We start from the raw sequence: 10,968 nt of genomic DNA on the forward strand, positions 1-10,968 counted from the left end.
TAATATCTTTCCCTATCACAAAGGCTTCACTGCTTTTGCGAGATATGTGAATATAAGTTATGGACTCTGGTCATGTAAGTAAAGCCCATGTAGTTTATCCAATTAAAAGAGCTCAGCAGGTTACGCGATACAGCAGCTCTCAGCCCTGGATGAAGGAGGGTCAATGATCCCCGTCCAGAGGTGAATTTCAGCACTGCCCTCCAACCTGGAGCACCCCTCACTCGAACCATCGCGTTTCACACAGGTTCTATTGAAATCTTTCCTTTCTGCGCATCATTTCACAATGAGCTCATCTAAAGCTCCCTCCATTTTTCATCACTGCGCTGCAGCTGAGAAGCGCCTCCTTTGTGGTGTCAAACATCTCTTCCTTGCATAACATGAGTGGAATTTGGAACTAAATCCAGGCCACTGGCAGGCACAAAAGAAAAGCATCTTTTTTCCCCCAGTTTAAAGCTGTATTAAGGTTGGTTTTGTCTTCAGACCGTCATCTTCAGAACACTAAAGGCTTTCAAAAGAATTCACAGCACACAGTTTATACTTCCCCCGTTATCCCCAGGGAAAGAACAAACTGCCCACCTCGTTACTGCCAGACCTGCAGCCCTACACCATCCCCATGGGCTGTTCCAACCTGTCTCCCCCCGAGCACCGCAGCCATCTCAGGTGTTAAGCAAACACAGCAAACCAGAGCTCAGCTCCAAACGCTCAACGCAGGTTAGAAGTTTAAAAGTTATAGCACGAGAAGGGCGTAAAACAGCAAAAGAGAGAAAGCAATGATGTTCAGCACACGCTGTCTCCTGAGCCTCTGGCCTAATGTGTACAGATGTGTCATATACATACATAGTCATAGAATGGTCTGGGTTGAAAAGGACCACAATGATCATCCCATTTCAACCCCCTGCTATGTGCAGGGCTGCCAACCACCAGATCAGGCTGCCCAGAGCCACATCCAGCCTGGCCCTGAATGCCTGCAGGGATGGGGCATCCACAGCCTCCTTGGGTGACCTGTTCCAGTTCTTCACCACCCTCTGTATGAAAAACTTCCTCCTAAGGAACGTCAGAAGCACCCACAGCTCTGCACTGCCGCTCCCATCTTGTTGGATTGGATTTCACTGAAAGCATCAGCCTGCTTTTAGGAAGGTGCCATATTGGACCGTCACTCAGATTTGCCACTTTAGAACTTCTTACCACGGGCACCTGGGAAGCTCCAGGCACTGACAGCACTTGCCAGCTGGGCTAAGCAGAGCATACATGGAACAGGACTATCCCTCCTAGATTGCCAAATTACCAGCATCTCCACTAAACAGAGCAGCATGAAGCAAACACCTGCTCCCCGTCTGTCTGGCTCACTAAAGGCACTGCTGGACCAAGATTAGGAAGATTTATCGATTAGACACAACATTTGCAGTATAAGAATCAAACAATACTGTGAACATTTCAGGCGTCCTTTCCTCCTGCCCCCATCAGAGCAGTCAGGCCTACAGCCATTTTCTCCCTCTCTATTTTGGCATAAGAGAGCTTTGAAAAGTAAAATTAATACTTTTATTTACAAGCAACATTTACGAAAATAAAGGTTTACGGTTTTTTAACATAAACGTATGAGGACAAACACACCAACTGGGCTATAACTCAACATGAGACACTTTCCTGACTTCAACCACACTTTAACAGGAAGGATATGAGAAGAAGAACTGAGGAGTGGTTGCAGACAGAGAACACTGCTGCCGGCAGGACTTGTGCCAGCCAAAGCTGTCACGGCCTGCAGTTTCTATTGCTCCAGACTCTGAAATAAGCGCTGTATGTTTGTCCTGCAAAGCTCACACGCCAGAATTGTGTTTAAAAGAATGCTCAGGGTTTAAAACCTCAATAGTAGCATCCCAGTTCTCTACATTGCAACTTAATGTTCGTATCTATGACAAACACACTGACTTCCAGGTACAACAGGACACACAAATGGAGTGGGCCAAACATCCTTATTACTTTCAAGTATAATCTGAGGTAGCCCTGCAGCGCTGGCTGAGACAGCTGTAGTGTTGCTGCCACCAAGTACTTGCTGCCCTTCCTTGGCTGGAGTTTCCTTACAGCCAACACGTGGGCAGCTCCATTTCCACCTCCACACAGAAGCCTGCTGGATTATCAGTGTCAGTGTTGCTCTGGAGTAGATAAGGGACTTTCATCACCTGGTCTAAGGCAGCAGCAAACCTGGGGCAGAACTCTCAGACCTGCTTCAGCTACAGCTGGAAGACAACTTCAGACTATTCCTTTTGAAACTGTAATAATCAGACACAGGTATGAAAACACACAATGTCTCTTCTGCAGTGTCTTTCAAACACAGTGCACTTGGACACAGGGTCCGTAACTACCCAGAGCTTCGTGACAGAAGGAAATCAGTCTCAGCTGAAAAAGCTGCTTTTTACAAAACACAGCAACAACAACAACAGAAAATTTGGAAACAAAGAAGCAGGAGTGAAGCAAAGCACGTAAGCCGGTCAGAGTATGGAATGATACTTACTATGGTAACAGGTACTCTTTAGCATATCCATCTCCTGTTTGTAACGCAGCCACAAGAAGAAAAAAGCACAAGTAGAGAATCTATGCATTCATCACAGCCATTGTGTTAAATCAGAAGAATGGTTGCAACCATTCTTATAGAAAACAGAATGAGATGAAGTAGTGAATGAAGGACTAACAGACAAGTGATATATCCGATGTACAAGGTAGAGGAAACAAGACAAGAATTAGATTACACCTGTTCAAGAATATTATTGCATCCTTTTGCAAGGAAATTACAGACCCCCAGCCCTGTCTCGTTTCAGCTTTAATTACTATGGAAGGTTAGCAAATAATGGAACTAATAGGCAAACTGAGTTGGAAAGTTATTTACTGAGGTGTAATCCAAGTACAATAACATTTAAGAAATGTGCAATCACTGAAGGAGATTTACCAAAGCATTTGATTTGTGCCTGGTTCAGCACCAGACATCATTTCATTTCATAAGAGCAATTCTTTCTTGCAGAAAATAAGCCATAAATTGGTTGGTAAACACAAGCCACAACAAGGCAGTTCTGAAGAGATTCTAATTTTGTCTTTATATTAATGCACACTTCTTTATTATTGCAGACAGAACTCCTGTTACAGGTCAGTGTCGTATGTTTTAGGCAGTATCCAAAGAACACAAGAAGAAATTGACCCTTATTAGATACTAGTTGACAGATGTTCATGCGTCAGTCACCAGCGATGCAGTTAGTGGCTCCCCTGGCCCCCAGAGCAGGACATACCTTCCTCTGCTTTCATGAGCGTGCTGGGGGGGGTGCATGCAGAGCTGTGCTCAGGGGGACTTCTCTCTTTCTGGTGTCTGCCATCTTCTGAAGGTTCTGCAGATGGGACAAACAGACAGAATAGTTCAGCATGGGAGAACACCGACGTGTCCTTCAGCTTCACGCAAATGAGATCTGAACACATCTTTATCTGAATCAAAATTCTGCCAGAGTATTAAATACCATCAAAACAAGCAAAGGAAATTTCCTGTCAGCAAAACTGTTCAAGCCATGGTCGTGCTTCTGACTTCTTGTTTTGGTCTTTAAATAAAAGAACACTAATAGTGTAATTGTTTATGAGCTGGTACATACAAGAAAACTTGTGAGAAAGATGACTAGGAAGACAGGTTAATGTGAGGGGAAGTGCTATCGGCCCAATCCCAAACAGAGCTCTTTTGCTTGCTTTGGATGTTTCACTGAGACTTGGAGTAAATGCAATTGCAAACCAAGAGGTAAGAATGGAGGACTGCACAGATGATCAGAGAAACATGCAGCAATTAACTGATTCAAAACCCATTTCACAGTGGTTTGCAATATTTGCTATTAGTGAGAGGAGTATTTGCTCCCCTTGCCTCCAGGCTGAAACAGCTGAAAACATTAAGAGAGTTAGTTCATCATAGACCAGGAACAGCACACAAACACTGTCTGAGCCACTCAGCCAAACAATTACAAAGAGAGATCAGTCCCACAGATAGGATTCAACTGACAGAATCTCCACATGATGTACAGAATTTGCTCCTTAGATTGCAAGTGTAACTGTGCCATATTCATAATACCTGAGGTCTGAGCCAACAGGTCAGGATTGGACCTTAATGCTTTGATCGCTGCCGTATGAAATTCCTTAAGGGAGGAATTCTGCCCATCTGGCTCTTCATTTCACGGTTGACATGTGTGATCCCAGTCCCCAGACAGTCCAATACTTGAGTAACTGAACATAAAGAGTCTCCAGTGGTTCCTACATTGTCTTATCAAGAAGCAGAAGCAGGGAGCACATGTTGTTAAAGAAATCACACTTCTGCTTCCTGTGTCAGTTTCAAACCTTATCAGCAGAATTGCGGAAGCATTGTAACTATCATCCTGTACAGCTGCACACGGGTAAAGCAGGGCAACTCCCTCAGGTGCAGGATGACAACTTTATATGCAGGAACAACCTCGCTCTACAGAGATTCTCTCTCCATTAGGGCACATTTTGCTGGGGAAATCCTCATGATGTGCCATTTCCAAACAGCAGTTATACTTTGTTCTGTCTTCCCCAGTCAACAGATTCTCAAACCCACAAATGTCAGCAAGTTAGAAAACTTTACCAAATATGCTGTAACACTTCCATTGCACTTTCTATCTCAAATATTCTTCCAAAATCCTTAACTCGTACTGGAAAAAATTGTAACATACAAATAGAATAACGTATCCATGGCCTTTGCAGATATAATCCACGCTCCAATGACTCGTAACTTGCTTTTATTACAGGCTATTGCAGAAAACACACGCAGACAAACCCACCTTCTGGCCCCTTCTGCTTCCTCTCTACTTCTTTGCGATATTCTTCCAGCTCTCGATCGGTGAGTTTGTTGAAGGGGTTGGGTCCTGTTGTGCTCACTATCACTTTGGGCTGATATTCCTTCTCAATTATTGCCTTTGAAGCAGTCACCAGTTCTCCCTGGCAAAAGAAAACGAAGACACATCTGTAACCAATAGTAACTTGCAGAATGCTGAGAAGTACAGTGGATGTAAAGCAACCAAGGTGATAACCTGAAAAATGCTACACTGGTTTTCATTTTGATAATTAAAAGAAAAAACCCCATGTTGGCTTTTTTACTCTTTTTCCTCCTTTCAAACATACAGCAGGTTAACATAAAGGACAAGGTAGGTGCTGACTGCTCCTAGAGGCACATCAGTGTGTCCACCAGGGACTACCCAGCATTAAGCACTAAGTCAAAGAGCTGAAGTACATGGAAAATCACATACAACTTTCTTTTTCTCCCCACAAAAGAAGCAGGACAGTAGGCCCAGGGGCATGGCCACGTGGGCACAGAATATCTGTACACGTTACATGACTCAGCTCATAGTTTTTGTTGTTTTGTTGTGTTTTTTTTAGTTTTATTTTCTTTAATAAGAGAAAAGCCATTTCTAGTAGCTGCGGCATAACATCCAACAGATGTTATAGTAAAAAGCCATCCTGTGTGTGTGCTGTGTGCACAGGATTAACTGTTAACTGTAAGCAGAATTAATTAAGGTTAGCCATAAGGTTCTGGGTTAGCAGATTCACATCTCTAACACTTGCCATACAAGCCACATAAAAATGTTATACAAATGAAAATAAGAAGTTAGCAATTCTGAGCACAACAAAACCTAACGAACAAAGCAGCTGCATCAGAGATTCCCGAGTGGTAGGACTGTAAGTCTGTGTTCTCTAATCAAAGACTAAAGCCATTGGCTGTTCACCATCTCAGACACAGAAGATGCTTGCCTGGACACCTACTGTTATCTGCCAGCTCACTTGTTTTAGCGTTTGACCTTCCAATGGACATACAGAGCTCTAGTTCAGCTCGACTTTTGGTTTGACAGCACCAGTTTGGATCTCCACTCCTTGTGAAGCCTGAGCTGTCTTTTGTTATTGAAAAGAGGTAACAGAATTCCATTACCAAAACAGAACGGGGTATTGATTTGCTTCCATCACTTTCATATTTAAACAGTGTTTGTATCAATGCATGAAAGAGATCATTAGAAAGCAGAGTTCAAAAGCAACCAGGAGCTGAAAGAAGAGACGAGCGTTCTACATCCATGCTCAGTGGACCAATGCAATGAGAAGTGCACTGCAGAACTGAACATTAAAGAGGCACAGTACTATTCTGGATGCCAACAGCACTTCTGACAAACTGCCAGCATCAGGCTGGTCACCTTGACTTAAGTAATTTGATGGCAATGGTATTTGTTATAGCTGAGTATGATTGAACTGAGAGAAGTGACACTGAAAAAGATCAAGCAACAACAGAAACTGGATTTGGTACCGTGGGTTTGATCTCAAAAAGCAGGATTACAGTAGAGACCTAAAGGCAAAATTCACGTGCTAAAAACTGTTTCCAGATTAACACACCGAATTTTGCTCAGTATCAATAATCCAGGACCAGTTCAAAGGTCACTAACAAAAGTTATAAGGGTAAAGTGGTCAATTTAAAGAGGAAAATAAATCCAAGTAGTAACTTAGAAAGCTTTGCAAAGCCATTCCTCTAAAGCACATAAAAATCCAACGCATTGCTTCACAAGGTAGGACACAGAGCAGCCTTCCAAGTCTAATGCAGACAGACATCACAAAGCAGAAATAGAAAAGTAAGACAGGACAGAAGGGAGCACAAAGGACTGAGGGATCGCAGGGATGTATTGCAGGTCTTTAGAACATAAGGCTAATGTAGACAGACAGAGTCTGACTGTGCTGTTTGGAGACTCCTACAAACATTCACAGAAACTGAATGTAAAACTTGGTCTGGAGTTGCTTTGTGAATTCAAGACACTGCAGAGAGGGAATACATTTCCACATAGAAGACTGGCACAGTTTCATCAAATAGGGCGATGATGGAAAATGAATGCTCTGATGATTCACCTGTATTAAGCTGATTCTAGCATTAGACCCATGACAGAAGTTTAACTGCATGTGTAAATTGAGCATCAGCATCATCTCCACCAGAGAAATTATGACCAGGAACAGAATGCGTTTTTACTCCTAAGAACTTGGTAGGGGGCAAATAGTCCCATAGGGATCCAAGAAAGCAACGCTCAGTTATGACTAATGATACATAATGTACCTTCATTCTGAACATGGGACTTCACGTATCCTACAAGGCAGTTTCCCATTATCAAGTCATTGTGCACTTCTCCACCATGCTGCATGACTGTCATTTACCAGGCAAGCACTTCGTTGTCTTCTCAGGGACAGGCAGAGCAAAACTGGCACCTTTAGAAATGCCAGTTTGTCTCTCACCCAGACACAGATCACAGTATCTGTCCAACGTTAAGTCACACTTAATACAATCTGACATTAATGCAGTGCCTTTCTCCGAAATAAAAGACAAAGGAGAATCTTAGAGGACTGTTTGTGTAAAGGTCACCGTTACAACACAGTGCCACCTCGGAGGCAGAACTGGGAGGCTTCTCACAAAGAGCAAAGCCACAGACTTTTCATGTTAAGGAACAGCCGTGAAGCAGACAATTCTCTTGTACTCAGATTGCTCCTGTTGGGAGTTTATGTGCATTCTTATCAGATTGTAGAATGGTTATAGGTGAGAAGAACCAGCATTCCCTCTTGGTTCAGCCAACAAGTTTAGTTAACCTGCTCTGGAACAGAAAGAACATTCACGATGCACGAGGAGTTTGCACTGGGACACGGGCAGGGCTTCTCTGAATGCTGAAAAAGCCAATGGTGAGGCAAAATGGAGCATTTACCACGGCAGCCACAAAGCACAAAAGACTCAAAGCACTGCATGCACACTGTTCACAAATAGGACTTTTTTCCAATCAAAAGACTATGCAAAAGAATTTAATTCAAATCTCAGCATTAGTTGAAAACACAAAACATGTTAAGCCTTACTGCAGTTGGATGGAACTTTTTACTTTAATTGCAACTGAGTGTCTATGGACTTGTCAAGTGATGACTTTTAATTATCTGGCACCTAGAAGTCCTCAGGTCCCTGGTGTGCAGGTCTCCTTAAAGCTTCCTTCCTTGCAAGGTTTATGTGCTGACATAAGTTTGCATTGCCTTTTCTCCACAGTACTGGATTAATTTTCAGCACAATCTTTCTAAGGATGGTATCTTTTAGAATCTTTGCCATCAACAGGAAATTCTTTAAGCACTCAAGTCACAAAACATATGGAGATAAGAAGCATAAGGAAATTGGCCACTCCTACTGTAACTGACATTTGGATCTCATTTTAGACACATTGACAACACCACAAAGAGGAAACATCACTTGGGTGTTTAAACACTAACAGTCAAATTGAAACTATCTGAGCAGTTTCACAGAGCGATAATGACATTATTCAACAGCAATGCTTGAAAAAGACTACAAATGTCTCCAGTGAAAGAAACCGCCTGCGTTGTGATACCAATGAATTTTGCTTACAAACATCATATTTCACTTTAAAGGTATTATTATCAAGCAGAGAAGCTGCCAGGATAAAGGGCAGGCACTGCCTTGAAGTATTAGATTTACTTCTCTTCTTAAACCCAGAAATAGTATTTTACTACTTCTTCTTTCAGAATATGGATAAAACAAACTGTAATCTGAAAAATACCTTAATCAAATCCTCCCTTTGGTATGCTGACCCATAACATAGATTGAGCGCACTAGGAAATGCTATGAAGTCATGTGATTTGTAACAGTGTGATTCAAATCATTCTGGTTTTTTGATGGGCAAACTTTTTATATTCTTATGAATACGAACTGCTGGGCACAGCCTGGACCAGGATTTAAGCTGAAATACTGCAGTACATGAGAGACAGACACTCATCTACACCACGTGCTCCTGTATCACTAAGAAACCCCTCAAAACCCAGGAGAGAAAGACAAGTAAGGGCTGAGTGTTTCCAACGTCCAAACTGTACCTGTTTATACTCAGCTTCAAAAGACAACCAGACACACATCTCTTGAATTTATTCTGTATTTAAAGTATATTACTTTAAATACAAGTGTGGATACATTTTGAAAGACGATGTTATTTGGATGTGTGGGACGTCAGTCAATAAACTTTGAGTGGAAGAAGTGTTAAGGAAATGACATCTATCTAACAACGTAGGATCAAAACTTGACAGTGTGATGTGACACGCACCAGGCTTATGGATATCTCCGGAATTACACTGATATAATCAAACTCAGATTAAGCTACTTCCAAATGGACTTCAAATTAGAAAAAATTAATACTAATAGCATGCAAAAAACCCCAACTACATGCAGAACCTAATCAGAACTTTAATAGTAAAAATATTTCCTAATTAGTTTCTATAGGCAAAGAAAGACACTTTAACAGGGTAAAGTAACTGTTTGTATAATCGCAAATACATAATTTGGAGATCCATTTTATTTTTTTCTATAGCTAAATCATCAGCTAAACAGAGGGAAGAGGTCAGGGTAAGGAAAAGGTAAAATGGAGGGTGAACAACAGTATTTAGAGCAGTATGACAGGGCAGTACCTTTCTAACAGACAGAGATTTAGCGGGACTAAAGGCCTGCTCTGTGAGATCGAGCCCTTCAATAGATTCCGTACAGTCTGAGAGGGGAGCATCCTGCAACAGTAAATTGAGTAAACAGAGCAAACCGAGCCCGGGCTTTAAAACATCAACCAAGAGCATTATGTGCTTGCTAAAACATGCAAAGAAGCAGTAACTGGTAGATAAAACTGCAGTGACAATGAATTGACATGCACACACATACGAGGCCCAACGTAAGTAAAGCTATGGTCACAATAAGACTTGCCAAACTTCTTAAAGTGAATCAGAAAATGCATATCAGGGCAGTTAAAGCACTCAGATATACAGATTTTAAAGTCTCTCAGGTGTGTTTAACAGAGTAGCTGCATAGCTCTAATTATTTTATACTGAGCTATGATTCAGTTGATGTCTATAATACATTCAGATACAGTGCTCGGAAGTTTTACTGATGTATAAAAGTTTTCCCCAATCTGCTCTTCAAATAAATTATGAGTTAACATACATTTAACACACAGCACTACTGCCCACTGTAAGCCTGCTGTGCTCAAACAGATACATAACCTTGGAGAGCAAACAAACAAAAAGTTACCACAAAGACCAACTAGTTTTGAACAAGAATCTAGCCTATACAAATAAGCCTTCTGAATTTCATGCATTATGTTCAGCAAAAAATAAAGAAAATTAAAATAAAAACAAAAAAGAGGAGCATCCTCCACAGACATGCTTGGGCTACATGACTGAAGCCTCTGAAATTTCTAAACCTGAGCACTCTAGCGAAGACAACAGTGTTACCTCTAAGACTTACCTTATAAAAAGTTACTCTCTGCCAATTAAAGAATAATTTTATAGGGACACATTAGGTGAAAGCAGAGGACACGGCTGATTAGCGAATGGTTTTAGGCATTTTATACTCTCACCTGTACAAGACTCCTGTCCACAACTACACCAGAAAGAACCTGTGACTGAGGGCCTGCAGTTTTAATGTCTTGTAAGTTTTGCTCTCGGATCTGTAAAGGAAAGCAGCAGAACACAACCATGTGAACAACCGGAGAAAAGCTTTTATGTTGTGAAAGGGGTTGGGTGAATGTGCCAACAGGCTGCGACTTGAGTAGAAAGCTACAGCCCTACCCATCATTGAAGCTGTGCTTATTAACACCAGTTTGGCCCACAGGTACCACAGCATGTGCTCTCTCCTTATAAGTGAACTCTGAGCACAAATCCATACTCCTCCCACGAGCCCTGCACAGACTTTACCATGACATAACACTATGTTCCATATGGCCATCATTTAAAGTAAGCAAAACATCCAAGAACAAGCTAAATACTAACAAGATGCTGGTGTATATTTTATAGTTTAAAGAAATAAAGTGATAAAACAGTTGTATTCAACACCTTCCTGTTGGAAGACGGGTGACAAGATCTGAAATCTGAACGCTGTATAAAATACAGTACAGG

General features: G+C 41.7%; 1 protein-coding gene across 26 annotated transcripts in view; it reads right to left on the reverse strand.

Annotated features, from left to right (window-relative positions):
- Positions 1-10,968, reverse strand: part of ADD1 (adducin 1) — a 49,284-nt gene that overhangs the window by 2,899 nt on the left and 35,417 nt on the right. For 9 of the 26 annotated variants that reach the window (XM_085545777.1, XM_085545769.1, XM_085545779.1 and 6 more), the window contains 4 exons: positions 10,431-10,520; positions 9,496-9,588; positions 4,815-4,971; positions 3,276-3,371 (listed from right to left, as the gene is read on the reverse strand). In XM_085545777.1, coding sequence (XP_085401903.1) covers positions 3,276-3,371; positions 4,815-4,971; positions 9,496-9,588; positions 10,431-10,520 — 436 coding nt within the window. Of the gene's footprint in view, positions 1-2,508; positions 2,544-3,275; positions 3,372-4,108; positions 4,279-4,814; positions 4,972-9,495; positions 9,589-10,430; positions 10,521-10,968 lie in introns of those variants that run through there. The other 17 variants (XM_085545781.1, XM_085545776.1, XM_085545782.1 and 14 more) reach the window with 6 other exon arrangements.

The sequence above is a fragment of the Coturnix japonica genome, chromosome 4 (genome assembly GCF_054131305.1).
Source record: "Coturnix japonica strain WE chromosome 4, WE-NBRP24, whole genome shotgun sequence".
Taxonomy (NCBI): domain Eukaryota; kingdom Metazoa; phylum Chordata; class Aves; order Galliformes; family Phasianidae; genus Coturnix; species Coturnix japonica.